We start from the raw sequence: 17,622 nt of genomic DNA on the forward strand, positions 1-17,622 counted from the left end.
TTATATACCAGTCCAATGTGCAAAAAAATTTTTAAGGATGTAAAGTGAATTAGGAAACATTAATTGTGCAAGTTCAACATATTTAGCTGTCCAAATACAGGAGCATTTGTATCGTTTAGTTCTTTGGGTGGGAACTCTAAGCCTTCTGCCTGATGGCAGAAGCTCAAGCTCCCCCACACAAAGGGTGATCCACACAGTCTAAAATTGCAAGTGCTTTCCTTTGGACGTGGTGATAAAACAGTTTGCTGAGAGGAGTCTGCTCCTCCCTTATGACCTAGTCGACCAGCTTGTTGCATTTTATTTATGTTACCAAAGCACACAACAATAGCAAATCACAGGGCTGATTCAATAAAAGATTCAAAGTCATAATTTTTCTGCATACATTCAAAGTGTTAATTTTTCCTTTAAAAAAGACGCTGCTGGACCTTTCTTTATATGGCCTCTGAATTAGGCTGAAAACACAAGTCATTATCAAGATCCCAGGTATTGTAGGTCTCCACCTGTTCAATTTCCACCCCCCTATCTCAGTGGGCTTAGGGTAGGTGATGCTTTTCTAAAATCAATGATCATGTCCTTGGTTTTAGTAATGTTGAGCTCCAGATAAAAGTCTTTACACCAATTGACAAAGTCATTCACCACCTGACCATGCTCTACCTCTCCCCCCTCATTAGACTGTAACAGTCAGCTGCAAACTTCATAATGTGTCTCTGTCATACTGACTTCTGCAGCTATTACTGTAGTGTGTACAGTATGTACAGAAGAGGAGAAAGAACACATCCTTGGGGGGATCCGGTAGATGAGCAGCTTATTTCAGAGAGCACACCATTTACTCTCACACGTTGTGTCCTCTGTGTCATAAAATCTAAAATCCATCCAACAATGTTAAAATCCAGTTTGAACTCATAAAGAAGTCTCTCTACAAGCGAGGTTGTATTGTGGTATCCCCTTAAGACACGATGTTATACATTTTCTGTTACCAGAATGGCAATGACCAAGTCATAGTGCATTAGTAAAGGCCCTGTGTCAGGTCATATTAGTCTAGTACGATGGTAGTTAATTATTCAATGACTATTACAGCGTGCCACAGGTAGTATTCTACAGCATGCATTGGGCTACAAGCAGATGAAAATTCAAGGAATAGCCGTCTAGAATGGGTTGTGGGGGTCTCAAGATGGTGGAAGAGGCAGTTCAGAAAAGTCAAAGTGGCATCTTCAACACCCCTCCCTGCTCTGTATGCCAATTGCATTGGATCCAATCAGGGTGCGATTTGTCAGAAAACCAGAATGGGGGATATGTTTAAGATTTTAAGCAATATCAATGGAATTACATTAAACTGTGTATGGAATTACATTAAACATGTATTAAAAAATCATGTAGAAAAAGTGGCGATATCAAGACCAGAAGTGGGGACAATCCCCCCATCCCCCCTACAAATCGCACCCTGGATCCAATGACCCCTGTACCTGCATCTGTATGACCTGCTTTACCAGCTTCTCAAACATCTTCATCACAAGTGAAGTAAGGGCAACCGCCACGTCTAAAATCGTTCAATGTTTTGGGGTTAGGGCACTAGCAACAGGAACAACAGTGGCATGTTTCCAAATTTCAGGTATCTTCTGCTCATCCAGAAATGCTGTGGAATATGGGCCCCAGCTGCTCTGCACAGGACTTCATAACGGTTAGGCCTAGGTTATATTTTATTGAATGTCTTGTCATCAATCAACATTTATTTATATGGTACAACTATAAAGTGGAATGACACGCATTTATAGTTACTGGATTATGAGAAGTTATTTCTGGAGATCAATGTAAGCATTCACTGGTAATCAGGACCAGTGAATGAAAACTGTTTTAGATCCAGGATAGATTTAGATTTTTTTATCCCAGGGTTGTAAAAATAATAATAAAAAAAGAGTCCAGAAGAATCATTGCTGCTGGTCAACATAATGTGTGTTTATTGTAAAATACATTTATTTTTATTTGTCAAAATAAATAATAGTAAATAATAATAATATGTTTGTTAAAGCGTAATTAGTCAAGTGAATAGCCTAATCAAAATGATGAATATCAAATAAGAATCAAACCATAATCCATGTCAGAACCCCTAAATCCAAAATGGTCCAACCTGATAGAAGTGCCCCACTCCCATCCATTTTTTAAATAAATTTAGGTTACACAGTGATAAAGTGCAGTAGGTGGTGTAGGTGTAAGCTCCTGTTGCCAAACATGAGGAATGTCCACATCTATCCCCATATGTGAACCCCATTGTCCAATGTAATATAGTTCATCAACAAATCATGTCCAGTCCCGAAGGTGTATGCCGCCGTTCCCATCTATGGCTGTGTATTTCTAATATGCCCTGGCTGCATCTTCAAATCCAGAAGGAATAGGCCTGCCTGTACAGGTACCATCGCCTGAAATAGAAAAAAAGATGCAAAATGTACAAGTTATAATTGTGGATGTGACAAATACATTTTATTGAATTACTATTCCCTATCTTGTCTTTTCAGTCATGTTAAAGCAAGACTATGCAACACATTCAATGTTGTAATGAACTATCTGTGGCTCTCTTGTTAGACACTAAAATGTGAATGTGAAAGTAAAGGGATATTTTCTTTTCCGGACTGTTGATCTGATGTTATTGAAAACAAAAACTTAAAACCTAAAAATCCTGCCACATATGTGATCCAACCAGCTCAGAATCAGAGGTACAGTGGTGGTACAGCTCAATCATAAGAGGTACAGGGGTGTACTATACCAACTGCAGATTAGTTAGTTATTCTGTGAAGTTAGTTACCTTTACATTTATTTAAAAAAAATACATGTTTAAATGTTTGACACAGTGGGTAACCTGACAGTCAGCTCACAAACCTTTGCAAGAATATTTAATCATATCCTGTTATTGAAAGGCTATAGGCCTATTCAACCTAACTGTAGTTTTCAACAGTGCATTGTAGGCCTATAGCGTTTACATGTCACTTACCCTCTTCCATCCCTTCAATCAGCACTCCCATTTGCTTTGCTCTCCAGTACAAAGCCCTCACTCCCATCACTGGTACACGTCCTGTGAAAAAGGCAAAGCAAAATCAAACCATGCCTATCACAAACCACGCCCTGAAGCGTTTTACTCTGTCTCTGTTGCTGTTCTAGTTAGTGTACCGACAATATTACTACTGTCTACGCCAGGGATGTCAAACTCAGGCCAAGGGGCCACATCTGGCCAGTGGAGTCATTCGATTTGGCCCGTTAGATCATTTCAAATGTCTATTAAGCCTAGCCTACAGTTGTCCCACAAACACCATCAATATAGCGTAATAAGAACATAACATTTGGTGTGTCACAGTAATATGAGTGGGCCCAGACCAGCTCACAGCATGAACATTTGAGCTGATTTGATATCTGTTTGTGAAGTTTGAATATGAGTATTGACTGTGTGTACAATTTACTTTTCATAGAGTTTGGCCCTCTGTCAATTTGAGTTTGACACCCCTGATCTAGATCATGTCACCTGTACTTGTGCTGGTGTTTCATTTTTAAGCACACTTGTTTACATTTTGTGTATGAAATGAGCTATACCTAATAGGCTAAATAAAGCCTAACTTGATTTGATAATATTTTACTCAGCCTATATCACATAGATGAGTGTGGCGTATATAATTAGGCTGTACTTACTCCTCGTGTTGATGGGGACTACTAGCATTCCCAGGTTGCCTGGCTGGCGCAGGCTACCAAAGCTCTGCGCGGTACTTGTGATGGTCAGGCCAAGGCCAAGGCCCAGGAGCACAGTGTCCTCCCACATCTTCGAGTAGGCCTTCTTTCCCCTGAGGGGACAGCAACCTACAGAATGGGTAGGAGGAAAACACACACTTAGCCTTCTTTTCATTCAAAACTAACATAGCCTACAATGTAGCCTCCTTCATAATTGTGGTGCCAATTGTGTTCTTACTTGGGACATTGGTATTATCGACGCCAGTCGCATCATGCGTATCTGATGCTGCCTCTATTGTCTCCTGTGGGACTTCAGCAGTCACGGGGTCGCTCGCGAAGACATGCTCCTCCGGTTTGTTAGATGCCTTGGGGAGCGGTTCCGGACGTCTCAGCCAGCATGTCCTTTGGGCCCGTCGTTTCTCTTGGAGATCCAAAATAGTGTCGCGGAGCTTTTTTTCAAGCTCGGTTTTGGTCTCCTCCCCACTCGTCCTCCAGCCGGAGGCCCGAAGTCGGGCTCTTCTTCTGGGGCAGCTCTGGGAGGAGATTCCGAGTCCTACCTCCACTGCACCCAGCCCTCCTCTACCGTGTGTAAGGCTCGGGGTGGCCTGCATGGAAGGGATGCTGTTGCAGCGATGCTCTGCGCCTCTGCGCTGTCGGGTCCTCTCCAGGAGGCTGGAAAAGGCTTCACGAACAACCTTCCCAACCTTCCCAAAACAGCCAGGCTCCATTGTCAGGAACTTTTTTGGATCAGTATTTGTGCCTCAGCAGATGTTTTCTGTTACACAAAACTACCAAGCAAACGTGAATATGAAGGTTTTCAAACTGAGATGAGGTAATTATTCCAGAAATCCAGTAATTGCTGGGAGAAAAGGCTTTCCGTGGATGCGTCTTGCTCATTCAAAGTCAAAGTGACAATGTATTTACTTTTGAAATTAGAATGCTCAAACTAGAATCTTCAAACTAGAACGTTCAGACAGAATAGAATTCTATAAGCCTCTGTTGATGCTCTACGAATGTCTTTTGGCTCTATTGGCTGATCTGAGCCCATGTTGATCTGAGCTGATGTAGGCCTAATTTGTTCTTTTTTGTTAGTCTTTTTTGCATATTTCGAGTTTTATGCCTGTTATTGTATGAACTGCGGGTTTCTTCAATTCATCGCATGCAGAGTTGATGATTGGCGTGTAGGCCTAAATTCTTTATTTTTTATTTTTTTATGGCTACTGCGTTTGTAATAGGCCTATATACAACCTATAGAGTAACAATAATGCTGGTCTATAAAAATAATACAAGGTGGTAACAATAATGCTTCTAAATCAGTCTTTCTTGTTCAAACGTTTTATTCATATTTCAGTTATATTTTACAAAGAAATCCCATAAATACAAAGGAATAACTGATGTTATTGCATCACATTACTGTATCTGTATTCTATGGTGATAAACACCCAGCAGGTAAAATAAAAAATAAAAAAATAAAACAAAAACAACCTCTGCATCCTACATGCACAGTCCCTCCTAAAAGTCATCTCCTCCACAGATATTCAGCAGAGTTTTCCTATATTTACCGTGGGTGTCTGACTGTAAATGAAAAGACAATAGAATGAGCAGGCTAGTACTGTACCAGGACACTTCATCAGAAGACAGAGGCATTTGGTACAAAATGACATTTTCAACAACATTATATAATGTTTAAGCTCAAGGTACAGTATATCCACTGGAGTGTCTTGAGATAGACATCAGCTACTATTCCATGCTGCATCGCTGTAGTGCTAGACTGACCCTCGCAGGAGTGGCCATTACATATTGAAAGATTTTTTGAATTTCAGAGAAAGTCACTCATTCATTCGATTCAACAATCAACTTTGTGTCAGTCCTCCCCTCCACAAATCATCTTCAAACAATCCCCGAAGCTCCCCGACACGTCCGACTGTGATCAAACAAGAGAAAGCCCCCCAGAGGTTAGTTAGTCCCACAACACTAGAGCAATAGAGTTTATACAGTACACAGCTGAATCACTGGCACTAAACATGTGCAAATATTTCCATCGGGCAGTGATTCATACTGTGTATGTATTGTAGTAAAAGTTTAAGATAAGATAAGATTAGTACATATTTGGTTAGTAAATAAACAGTCTCAATTTTCGAACACAATGAGAGCCCATGTTGAGAAGAACCTTTACGACTCACCTCAATGGCATCATGAAGGGATTTTTCTGCAAGTTTTTTAAACTCGGTTCTGATGTCGAGCATGTCTAGTTCGGAGCGGCAGACCATGATCCGGGTCAGCGTTTTCTCATCTGTTCCGACACCCTGTCAAGTAGCACATACAGATCAATTTCAGCTGGAAATTGCGTTACATTTAAGCAGATGCTCTTATCAAACGTGACGTACAAATGGGGACATAATCAATAGCATAAAATATGTGCAAATGCACAGAGTGCACAGGACAAGTTAGGGTAGTGCGTTTTTAAAGAGAAGGGCATAGACTGTACTATATACACATTCAGCAGATAGGCCTATGCTATATCCAAAGCAACTTGCAAAAGATGACAGAATCAGATACTATACCACAGAGAACAATAAAGCTAATATTGCATTAGATTATCTTTTGATTATCCTGGGCCTAGCTATACGTCCTTTCCTAGTTTCAGTTGTCTAGTCAAGCTAACAACTTGGAGAATTCCGTTTTTAGCATAAAATTGAGCATTTTCAATGGCTTGATGTGGTGGGTTCAAAGGTCAGGTCTGTCATTGGTCAGAGAAAAGAGTGATCTGATTCATTTGAGCTTCAACAGCATACAGAGCCATCTCCTAAGTGTGGGTTAAGCCTGAAAACTCAACCTTCAGTGTTGCTTCTCATCAGGCCATGAGCAATACAAATATCGTTTCTGAGCTCCGGAAATTTCGGGAACTCCTACCACTTTCTCGGGAAGCAAACAACCAGTAACAAACCAAGGGAGGCGGGTCAACCATGCCGTTTGGGAAATGTTAATTGTTATGCTCTTGGTCAGCCCAAGTCTCGAAAGAGATTTGAAAGTCGATGATAATCAGGCTAGAGCTTTGCAGTCATGTTCGATTGGTTAATCCACAATGACTTTTGTTTATTTAGGTAAAGGTCATAGCTCCTGGAGCAATGAGTTTACATACTATCCTTGAGACAAAGCTACTTCAGCCATAGATAAGGATGCAGGATCCAAACCCTCTTGTTCCAACATCAGCTCCCTAACTATTAGGTAGCGGTGTAAATCATAGCTTCCATGACGATACGGTATCGATTTCTTAATGTAGGGATTCGATTATTTTCGATACTTAAGAATTCCCCACTATACGATTTGTTTCGATTCTTTCCAATTACTTTTCCACCTCTATTATGTTTTGGCGCTAGGGCATTGGGACAGGGGCCAGTGATTTGATTATTTTCGATACTTCAGAATGCCCCACGATACGAAATCGCCGGTCAATACATCGATGCATCTCGATTATTATTTACACCCCTACTATTAGGGTAGATGTGCCCCATTATGACATTTGTTTGGTGGATGACCATACCTTCACACTGTATTGCAATCTCTCAGCGAAGTATGCTGGAACATTCTTCGCACATTTCACTGAAAAGAATTAGTAAAAAAAAACACTTTAATGCCATGACAAAAGCCATGCAAGCAATAAAGATTTGAAACTGTCTGGTACATCTGAAAGCATGGTACAACCAGTGCAAAAGTATGATCATTACAAGAAAATGCAAATGCAAAAGATGCTATTTTACCGATGGCCACCAACAGTTCCTCCAGGGTACCAGACATCTCTCTCTCTATGCTCTTCTGAAGGGTCCTTCCACTGATTTCCTTGTACTCCACAAAGGCTGTGAAAGAAGAAGACGACATTAACAAGCATTCTCTCTGACTCTGCCCCCCCCCCCCTCTCTCTCTCTCTCTCTCTCTCTCTCTCTCTCTCTCTCACACACACACACACACACTCACATACACACACACACACACACACACACACACACACACACACAGACACATACACACACACAGATGCGCACACACACACACACTATAAATTGTCATGTGCGACTGAGGTGTGTATTTTTGTACTTTGCCGTAGTTGAGGTATGCTTCGTTTGCAGAGGATCTCGATAAATTTGTCTTCGTCAGTCCCCAATTTCTTCTCTCCAGCGTCATATAGAGCCTGTTACGGACACAGCAATACGATTATTACTTGTTAAATAAAACAACCACAGCTCTGTTTAATTTATAGACCCCATTTGCAAGCATACTGCACCTTGGCATCTTCTTTGACCATGTTCTGATCCACAGCAATGCTTTCATCTCGATTCCCCTTTAAAAAATGCATAGTACATCATCAATTTATGCTAAAATATAAAACGTCTTCTTTTTATGAAAAACATATGGGTCTTTATCTGCTTTACCCAGAACAGTGTGAGTAGACAGGAGGTGAGTGGGAGAGAGAGCGGTGGGTTGGAAAATGACTCAAGCCAGTCACGAACCTTGGTCAGGTGTGCTGGCATGCACCCCCATACCACCTTATTCCAAATATACATGTAAAAGGGTGTCCGTTTCTTTTACCTGAGCCAGAAGGAGAAGGGCATCGCCAAACTGTCCAGAGACTTCCTTTTTCAGGTCAAAGGTCAACTTTCTCTCCGTCTCTGTTGAATGACATACTTTACTTCAATGCCATTGAGGCAAAAGTCCTCTATTACAATGTAGCTGTTACCACAATGGCAATGAACAAGTTGTTATGTGTTACTAAATACTATCTGTAATGCCGTCGGGGTGTAGTGCGATGGTACTAAAGTCTTTTCAACGACTTCTACAGCAGGGTTCCACCAGAGCAGGGGTGTCAAACTCAAATTGACTGAGGGCCAAAATCAAAATCTGGAACGAAGTCGAGGGCCGAACTCAACAATTATTTAAAAAAATGAACTTAAATTGTGCATGCATGCATTTCATACGCGTAGTTAAGTTTCACACACACTCTTTCCCATCATATTTGTCAGTTCAAATGTGTCTGCATATCTTGTGACACAGCAAATTTCATGTTCAAGTTGTGTTACGCTCAACATTAATGGTGTAGGTGGGCCAACTGTAATACATATTTGAAATGATCTCGCGGGCCGAATAAAATGGCTCTGCGGGCCAAATTTGGTCCCCGGGCCTGAGTTTGACATCCCTGCACCAGAGGAACGCTGCTTATTATGAGGCTACTTAATAATTCCCCAACATTATTTTCCACGATGAAAAAAAACATAAGCAGTTCATTGTGCTGTTCCACCTCAATAAATGTACCTTCCAAATATGCAGCGGCGAGCGCCTTGACTTGCTGATTAGTTCTAGAGGCAAATATCTCAATTAGGGTGCTGTCCTCTGTTCCAACGCCCTCAAGAAAGAATAACAACAAATGGATTATTGCATGTTAAAGAATGGAGTACGTTACAACTGAATGTATGCCATTCATATCAGTAACACTTGATGCCGGTGTCATATGTATGACATAAGAGTGTCATAACAATGGCGTAACACAGTCATCCATGTGTCACAAACAGTAAGTCACAACATCATAACATTTTATGACTTTGTCATTAAAAGACATTAGTTTCCGGTAAAGACAGCCCAACTTTTCATGACCCTAAAACGTTTATGATATTGACATCATGCTTATGACGCCGTTTTGACACTATTATGTCATACGTAAGACGCCGGCGTCAAGTAAAGTGTAACCTTAATATCTTCATTTGAAGGTAAAAGATAAAAACAAGTGAGACCTTACTTCCATTGCTCGCATCACCTCCTGGGCGTCATAGACGTCTGGTGGAGTAGCAAGAGCTACAAGCAGACGCTCGAAATTGCCATGGGTGTCACCTTTCAGATCGTCTACCAGAGTCTACCACAGAAATGTTGGCAAAATATTATCACTCCGACATGCAAATCTTTACCTTAACTGCCACGCAGACACAGACACGCATCACACACACAGCAGACACAGTGATTTTCCTTACTCTATTGGTGGCCGCAAGATAAGCTTTACAGATGGCTTCACGCTGGCTGCTGCTTCGATGAGACAGTATGTCAATCAGTGTCTTGTCTGTTGTACCTGAAATGACAATAATATGACCATCATGATCAGCAGTCAATAGTTCCTCATAAATGAAATTAAATTACACTTAGCGGACACTTTTATCCAAAACAGAGCATTGGCTACAGGGCTGTTTATATGGCATTGGTTACACTCCCTGGGGCAATGTGGGGTTGGGTACTACCTGATGCATAGGGTTGGGATTTAAACCTGGCGGCGCTTTCAGTACTGAAAGATCATCACAAGCCCTTAAGCAGGTTGGGGGTGGATTCCAATATGCTGACTCCCGTCCTCCCTTGCCTCCTCATGGCCTTGTGATGACGTCACCGACAAAAGCATTGTATTTCAATATCTTGCAAAAGCTCAATTCTAATGTCTTTTTCTCATTTGCAAACAAGATGGTTAATGAAGAATAGTCCACCAAAAAAATGTTGTGGCTAGGGTGACAGCGGGGAAACGTAATGTTTTCTCCACGGAGGTGGGGTGTCCGCGAAACGCGACGCCACAAGCACAAGTGGAGGACGGGGGAGTCTGCATATTAGAATGCACACTGATAGTTCAATTGTAATACCACCTGTGACACTGATGTCATGCATGCCTGCTTAGTGCCTAGGTGTGCTCACTGGTAAATGAATAACCATTGTTTCAAAGAAATACCGTAATAGTCTAACACAAGAAACACCATACAACAATAACATAAAAGAAATGCATAATCAACCTACCTAAGCCCTCAATAGCTTTGCGCAAAGCCACAACATCCTCTCCAGCATTGAAATCTGCTTTGGCCTTGACGCTGCCTTTATCACTCCCCTGTAACATGACCAGAAGATGAGGTGGCATTACATAATTACACTGCATTATTATACTCCTCTATCTAGTAGCTTACTGTACATCAAAATACCTTTATGGCGAAAGAGTCTGGTGCGTCAACAATGCTTGCCAAGTCATCCTGTAATGAAGTAAGCATGCATTTAGTGAAACACAGATCTGTACAATTCATTAATAGGAAATCAAAATGTTGAGTTGATCGTGATGACCACCCATCCCATGGGCACGTATCATTGCATGGGCATAATCAATAATATAGGCTACTGTATGCGAAATCTCCAAAGGCCATGCCATTCTTGAGGAGGTGTTTGCAATGTTTCACAATTTCTACTGATTTATGGTGTGACGTGAATACATTCAAAACAAAAGTATTGTGAGATGAGCGTGCCCTGAAATACAAGTTTCAATCCAGTTCTCAAGTAGACAGCAGCATGAGGAAGAGAAGGAATTGTGACAACATGCACAATATAGTGTAGGAAAGTACAGTGCATTGCGGTTTTGTATACAATAATAAAGCCATTTAGTATGCAACAGTAAACTATTCTGTATCTAGTCATCATCTCTAGATAAGATGTGGAAAAAAAGAATGGGCCTACCTACCCATAAATCTGTCGCCATCGTGAGGAAAAGACTGCACCGCGCCTGAAGGGTAGGCCTATACAGCAGACATGGAAAATGTGGCAATTTGAAACATTATAGCCTAGATTTGTGTCCATCACACGCACACTCGCATACGAAGACATCAGACATGTGTAGCACAAGTTCACAAAAAAATGTCACAAAGTTCGGAATCAGACACGCAGGCACGTAAGGTTCTTAGGCATTCAGGATGCCTTTCCAACTTTCCTTAACGCGTGTGGGCTAGTGAAGTTTGGTGAACTTGGGAATGTTTCGGCTTTACGCCGGAGTTTACTAAACTACACTTTCTTTCAAATTCATCCTCATAACGTATCCAATAAGCCCACAGTTGTTAAGAAAAGTAAAGTTAAAAGCACAGCACATCGTTACAGCCTTACCTGTGGCAGGTATCCGGGCGGAATATCCGGGTAGCGCGTCAGCCTCTCACGCACCACACCCTTCTCAACCTACTGTCCCAGGATTGCACGAGCCATACGAGCCTGTTTTTCGTGACGTAGGCTATGTGTGGCTCTGGACTGATGAAGGATGATGATAATGGTAAGGTGAATTGTGCCTTTCATCTGTTGTAGAATAGACTGATATCAATCTGATGGGTTTTATGCAAGGCATCTAATTCACTCGCCATTTCCCTTAGTCCAATATCAAGGAATTTAATTTATTCTATGAACTTAAACCACCACCCCCATGATTTTGCCTGATTGAGATAGTTCATTTTGGGGGCAATATCTGCAAGGACATTTTTTTCCCTTTACAAGGACAATTACAACAAAGGATTCATAGGAAATCATTGTTATGAGGATACATTGCACCCGATGTAATGATACCATTAAATCACTAATGCAGCTAAACAATTGACTGGTTTGCACTGTATGTCAAATTAACATTTTGATTCATTTGGAATGTAGGTAGATTGACACAGGTGTGATTAGCTTGTTTTTTTATTGTTATTTCTACAGCAATGTGCTATTGTGCGTAGGCTATATAACTTAAACATGTATTGTCTCCTGTACCAATTTCTCCAAGCAGGAAGTGAGGAATGCAACAGCTGGTATTCTATTTCCTCTCTGCCTCAGGCTATTATGGTGGGAGTGACATCACTCAGGTATTCACAAGCTGCACAAAGTGAGTCACTGGGTTGAGCAGTGCAGTGACTACAGGTAAGGAACCTCCTTAGCAACCACACAAAGGGACAGGAAGAACATGATGCTGGTGGATACACTGGAGTCAGCTCTATGTTCCCACGGCCCAATGGTTCCACAGCTTATTCCTGCCGCTCCATGTTGGGGTCCGCTCATTTTTCCGACGCACCATTGGTCCGATGCGTCAATGTTCCGAACATTTCCCATTGATCCTACAGCACTTAGTCTCAGATAACTTTTTACCAATTAAATGAAACCCTTTATCCCGACAGTCCAATGTTCCGACCANAAGCTGCTTTAGATCACCGTCATCTCTGAAGCCTATGCAGTGGTCATGCTGCCGTCTGTGACAGGTTAGGTTTAGGGAAAGTTTTGGTCAAGGCACAAATTTAAAACTCAGAAACATTGCAATAGCCTACTGACAGGTTAGGGTTAGGAATGGTTTTGGGTAGGGCACAATTGTAAAACTTGGCAACATTGCATTAATGACAGGTTATGTTTAGGGGTGGTTTTGGTAAGAGCACAGCAAGACCGACTCAGACGGCATCTAGTGCTCGTCGCAGCGCATGCAGCTGAAACTTGGCACCGGGAAAAGCAGGACATACGACCTGGGATGATGACCAACCCCAAACAGCCATTGGTCGGAACATTGAGCTGTCGGAGCAAAGGGTTTCATTTAATTATTTCGAGTTAGTGGGCTGTAGGATTAATGGGAAATTTTCGGAATATTGACGAATCGGCCCTAAGGGGTGTCGGAAAAATGGCATGCATAGGCCCCATGTTCTACAACTCAATGTTCCCACATTTCCGGGTAAACTAAGAGAACGTGCATTTGGAACATAGGGCCTTAATTTGAATAAATTCTTAGAAATGAGGAAACATGGAACTGCAGGAATACGCTGTGGGACCAATGGGCTGTGGGACCAAGGGCCTAAAAAATAATGTCAAAAGTCTTAGTGATGTGGGACCAATGGGCTGTGGGAACATAGACATGCTCCCAGACACACTAACCATGTGGAAGCACATAATACATCACATACAATTACTATAGCAGTAGGTCATTTGTTTTCCTGTTGTTTTTTCTCTCAGCTCGTCAATACCTTTTTGTGGTAGCCTACTTTTGAACCACAGATCAACAACAGACCATCCGAGTCCAGTAACTCTCAGCTATAGTTTCAAACTGGAAGCAGTCAATTTCATTAAAAGCCTCTATTCAAGTTTGTTTCAAAATACAGTAGGTGCATATTTTGCCATTATCCATTAGACCCAAGAAAACAACAACGGGGGACAATGTATTTCACATTTTTTTATTACTAAAAAAGGCACAGAGTACAGTCATCATGTTTAGAGCATTCTTATTTACGATAGCACCAAAATATAATGCAATCCAATCTCCCAAAATCTCAAAGCGATAGGCACACCATTCTGTAAGCTGACCTCGAAATACCGACAAAAGACAAATAAATCATAAGAGATTGATTACAAATAAGTCAGATGGAGACTAAACAAGTAACAAGAAACGTACAGTATGGCAAAAAATCTAAATAATGATGAATGGCTATGGTTAGCATCCGACAGCCAGGACTTTCAAACCAGCACCATGATGGATGCATTGAAATTAATTGTAATGTGAAAAGTTACTTAAAATAATAATAATAATAATAGCCTACAGTCATACGTTATATTATTGTATGCACATAATACATGTCATTAAGCAACATAAAATGAGAAAGAAAATGAACATAACTGTGTCTGTACATTTAACAAATGTGGAAAAAAACATGGGGCTATTTGGCAGATAAGAATATAACAGTAGAGTACACGTAGTATAAAACAGTAGTAGGATATTTTTTTAACCATCACAACATTGTGGTTAAAGGATCAAAACAGCATTTGGAGGGAGCTAGTGGACAAACAATACAATCTACAGTAGTTTTTTTTTTTTTCAAAGTGCACAGGTCATCAAAACACTTTTTTTTGCTCCGTCACAGGATGATAAAAGTTACAGACTGTGTTCTGATGGGTTACAATAACTTTAAGAATAAAAGCTTTGGACTTACTGCTTGATTTTTAGACTGGAGAAAAAAGAAATCGCACTTGACAGTAATCTATGGCACACCAGTGGTTTTTATTAGAAAGCTAAGAACATACATGAGGCTACGAGCCAACAAAAAAACTCCACACCAGTGTTGCCAGATGTACGATAATTATCGTATTTGTACTGTACCATAATTTTGTCCACTTTGTCCTCTGTACGATCAAAAAATCATGATGTACGATAATTTCAGAGTTGTCATTCAGTTCATTTAGATGTCTTGAAACAACAATTTGGGTCTTGTACGATAATTTCCACCCAAAAAGCCCCCCAAAAAACTATACTTTTTAGGGTTCGGTACGACAATTCATCATTTTCCATCTGGCAACACTGCTCCACACATACCTGCAGCAAATGAGTGATGAGCTCGTCATCTGATAATTGCACTTCTTAGACAATATTTACACAGCTTTCTTTGTCCAAAGTGCTGGCACTTTTCTGTGTCTTTAATACTTTGTCCTCGTCCACACTTTATTATTATTCTTTTTTAAATAGTGGCTGTGCTATAACTTTCAAAGTTGTTGCTATGCCTGCCAGACAACTGAATCATTCATCAAAGCGATATGAAGTACAAGTGCCTGAGCTACCCCCTGGTTATATGTCGTCAAGGTGATTATTATGTTGCTGTACCTGAAAGAAAAGCAATGCCTCAAAGAGGATGTAAATAACTGCAGCGATGCGAGACTGGTAGAAGACATCATGTAAAAGTGGTGCTTGACTCTTCTTTCAGTGTTGTCTTGTTGTTCTTTCACTGAGGTAGCTCAGTTGTGAAATGATCAATGCTGCATAGCTGACTGACTGACACGCACACACACACACACACACACACACACACACACACACACACACACACACACACATACGGTGTACGCACACACATGTACGCATGCACACACGTACACGCTGGCCCGCGCACACATGGTCGTATAAAAATACATTAATAATATCTCATCTCATAATTACAAACAGTGGTAGAAAATAAGGGGGGGGGATACGGGCGATCGGGTGGGGGGAGGATTTCCATAAAATACTCTCGGTGAAGGAGAAGAAAAACAAAAGGATCATCAGACTTCAGTGCCGTCGTTCAAGTTGTTGTGCAGCTTGACCTCCAGGTTGACCTGTTTCACCTTGACGCCGTTGACCTTGTAGCCGTCGGCGTGGTTCTTGTGGAGGAGGTTGACGTTGCGCACGTTGACGTTGCAGTGCTTGCCGGCGTTGAGGTTCTTCTCCAGCCGCTCGATGCACACCTCCACCTTGGTGTTGAGCGGGTACTCCTCTGCCTTCTTCTTCTTCTTGCCGCCGCCACCGCCCACGGCGCCCGCACCGCGGCACTTCCGGAACACAAAGCAGGTGGCTAGCAGCACTAGCACCAGTAGCGTGATGGCCGCCACGCCGCCGCCGATGGAGCTGCCCACCTGCCGGTTGAAGGTGGCGGCGGGCTCCACGTCCAGCCGCAGCGTCTTCATGTTGGTGCCGTTCTTCACCTGGTCGCCCTCGTTGTCGTAGATCAGCGACTCGTCCAGCGTCAGGTGGCCCGAGCGGTCCACCAGGTCGCGGCGGCTACGGCTGCGGCGGCTGACGAGGCTGCTGCTGCTGCTGCTGTGGGGGCTGCCGCTGCGGCCGCCGTGCTTCAGCTGGTAGGTGAGCGAGCGCTGGATCCGCGGGCTGGTTTTGGACTCAGGTCCGATGACGTAGATGACCTGTAGGTACCACTGGTGACCAGCCTCAACCTGCAGAAGAGGAACAAGGCTGTCAGCACCTAGAAACACATATCAGAGGCTGCACTGATACCGACTCTCCTGTACTCAATCCTCACTTCATCTGTGATGCTCAGCATCTAGAATCGCTATCAGATCAAAGACAATGTACACACACATTAGCAACAGTCGCCTTACAAGCCTTCTCTTCCACTTTTCACCTACTCTGTGATCCTGTATGTAGCTGTATCTGTTGCTGTGAATAAAAGGCTTATTTGTCTTTGTTAATGAATCATTTTATTATTTGATTGTCTGCCTCTGTATGACATGTGTTCGTAGCCTCTTACTGCAGATGGGGTCGCCGGCAACCCTATTCACTTGCTGAAAATGCTTAACTACAACATAACAGCATTGCTAAGACATTACAGAGAGCCATAGCGCTGTGCTAAGGGGTTAAGTGTGTTTAAGCTTAATTTGTCCAGCCTTGAAACGAAAGCTTTCCATAGTGGATGGTTGGCGCTAAACCTTACATTAAATATGACATTAAAAATGCCATACTGACCTTGTAAAGGGCATCGACTTTCATTGTGAAGCCATCGACACCAGGCATTGCACCCATGGACTGGAACTCGGGGCTGTCAGAGGCAAAGTTGGCATCGAATGGGACGTCATGGAAGTAGCGATCACAGACATCTGGCTGCTTACGATCCTATGAGAGGAAATTAAGCAAATATTTAAGTTTAGTTCAGTACAGTTTAGCTCTTTGTCCCCAAGTGGGTAGTTTGGTTGCAGACAGGATGGCACATATCACACACATATCACACCACAAAACATACAGCGCTATATTACACATCTGAAATTACACCAAAATAGACAGGTGTAAGATCTAAGATGCTTTGAATATTTTTTCTTTTGATTCTTTTGGTGCAACTGGTTCACACCACACCATGTCACAGCCAGAAGTAAACAAACCGGTCGAACAACGGAGCACTTTTTTTCGTCACACCACTGATATCATGACAACAGGTTTGACTTGACGTACCAGCAGCAGGAATCTGTGCTTGAGGTGCTTGTTAGGCTGAATGCAGCCGTACTGGTGGCCTTCGTTGTACAGCGTTCCTGTCGGGTCGAAGAAGGGAACGTATCCATCTCTCCCTGTGCATAGGTATACCTTCTCGAGCTGCAGCTTGTAAGCCGCGTTCAGGTTCTGTTCTGGGTTCCACAGCACTCTGCCATAGAGTGTCTGACCTGCAAGACGACAAATATTCACACCAGTCAAGTTAATAACAGCAGCAACACTGTCATATGACATGGACAGATGGCATGTGCTTCAAGATGAACGCCAAGAAGAAAGCATAGGTATTGCGCTGTATTTCAAAATATAGGAATGCGAACGCAAGACAAGCATATACATGACATTCC

At 42.1% G+C, this 17,622-nt stretch overlaps 3 protein-coding genes across 5 annotated transcripts in view; all 3 read right to left on the reverse strand.

Annotated features, from left to right (window-relative positions):
* Nucleotides 1-1,943: 1,943 nt before the first annotated feature.
* LOC134445365 (uncharacterized) lies at nucleotides 1,944-4,663 on the reverse strand. The gene is made up of 4 exons (XM_063194447.1): nucleotides 3,947-4,663; nucleotides 3,673-3,837; nucleotides 2,984-3,064; nucleotides 1,944-2,414 (listed from the first exon to the last, which is right to left on the reverse strand). The coding sequence occupies exons 1-4, from the start codon at nucleotides 4,434-4,436 to the stop codon at nucleotides 2,350-2,352; spliced, it is 801 nt and encodes a 266-aa protein (XP_063050517.1). The 5' UTR covers nucleotides 4,437-4,663; the 3' UTR covers nucleotides 1,944-2,349.
* Nucleotides 4,664-4,835: 172 nt separating this feature from the next.
* On the reverse strand, nucleotides 4,836-11,702 carry anxa3a (annexin A3a). Of its 3 annotated transcripts, none has more exons than XM_063194449.1 (14): nucleotides 11,647-11,702; nucleotides 11,231-11,272; nucleotides 10,704-10,751; nucleotides 10,525-10,612; nucleotides 9,726-9,820; nucleotides 9,497-9,610; nucleotides 9,016-9,106; nucleotides 8,296-8,375; nucleotides 7,991-8,047; nucleotides 7,804-7,897; nucleotides 7,470-7,565; nucleotides 7,253-7,311; nucleotides 5,892-6,014; nucleotides 4,836-5,283 (listed from the first exon to the last, which is right to left on the reverse strand). In XM_063194449.1, exons 2-14 carry the CDS (start codon nucleotides 11,246-11,248, stop codon nucleotides 5,221-5,223), a joined length of 1,026 nt encoding a protein of 341 aa, XP_063050519.1. In that variant the 5' UTR covers nucleotides 11,249-11,272; nucleotides 11,647-11,702; the 3' UTR covers nucleotides 4,836-5,220. The 3 variants fall into 3 exon arrangements, with proteins under 3 accessions (XP_063050519.1, XP_063050520.1, XP_063050518.1); XM_063194450.1 differs by having other exon boundaries at nucleotides 4,836-5,632; nucleotides 11,231-11,285; nucleotides 11,647-11,684; XM_063194448.1 differs by having other exon boundaries at nucleotides 4,837-5,283; nucleotides 11,231-11,285; nucleotides 11,647-11,684.
* A 3,724-nt stretch (nucleotides 11,703-15,426) lies between these two features.
* The window catches only part of fras1 (Fraser extracellular matrix complex subunit 1), a 253,885-nt gene continuing 251,689 nt past the window's right edge, over nucleotides 15,427-17,622 (reverse strand). Inside the window, exons 72-74 of the mRNA XM_063195280.1 lie at nucleotides 17,243-17,448; nucleotides 16,763-16,909; nucleotides 15,427-16,233 (exon numbers count right to left, since the gene is read on the reverse strand). Coding sequence (XP_063051350.1) covers nucleotides 15,568-16,233; nucleotides 16,763-16,909; nucleotides 17,243-17,448 — 1,019 coding nt within the window. The 3' untranslated portion in view covers nucleotides 15,427-15,567. The remainder of the gene's footprint in view (nucleotides 16,234-16,762; nucleotides 16,910-17,242; nucleotides 17,449-17,622) is intronic.

This window comes from Engraulis encrasicolus, chromosome 3 (assembly GCF_034702125.1).
Source record: "Engraulis encrasicolus isolate BLACKSEA-1 chromosome 3, IST_EnEncr_1.0, whole genome shotgun sequence".
NCBI classification, from domain to species: Eukaryota; Metazoa; Chordata; class Actinopteri; order Clupeiformes; family Engraulidae; genus Engraulis; species Engraulis encrasicolus.

What these genes read in the sequence shown, in the direction of transcription:
- LOC134445365 (XM_063194447.1), bottom strand. Translation starts at nt 4,436, where the DNA reads ATGGAGCCTGGCTGTTTTGGGAAGGTTGGGAAGGTTGTTCGTGAAGCC. An exon ending in CGATAATACCAATGTCCCAA is followed by an intron (nt 3,838 to 3,946) that starts GTAAGAACACAA and finishes CCCATTCTGTAG; the next exon opens with GTTGCTGTCCCCTCAGGGGA. An exon ending in AGTCCCCATCAACACGAGGA is followed by an intron (nt 3,065 to 3,672) that starts GTAAGTACAGCC and finishes CCTTTTTCACAG; the next exon opens with GACGTGTACCAGTGATGGGA.
- anxa3a (XM_063194449.1), bottom strand. An exon ending in CGCCGCTGCATATTTGGAAG is followed by an intron (nt 8,376 to 9,015) that starts GTACATTTATTG and finishes GTCATTCAACAG; the next exon opens with AGACGGAGAGAAAGTTGACC. An exon ending in GGAACTGTTGGTGGCCATCG is followed by an intron (nt 7,312 to 7,469) that starts GTAAAATAGCAT and finishes AATTCTTTTCAG; the next exon opens with TGAAATGTGCGAAGAATGTT.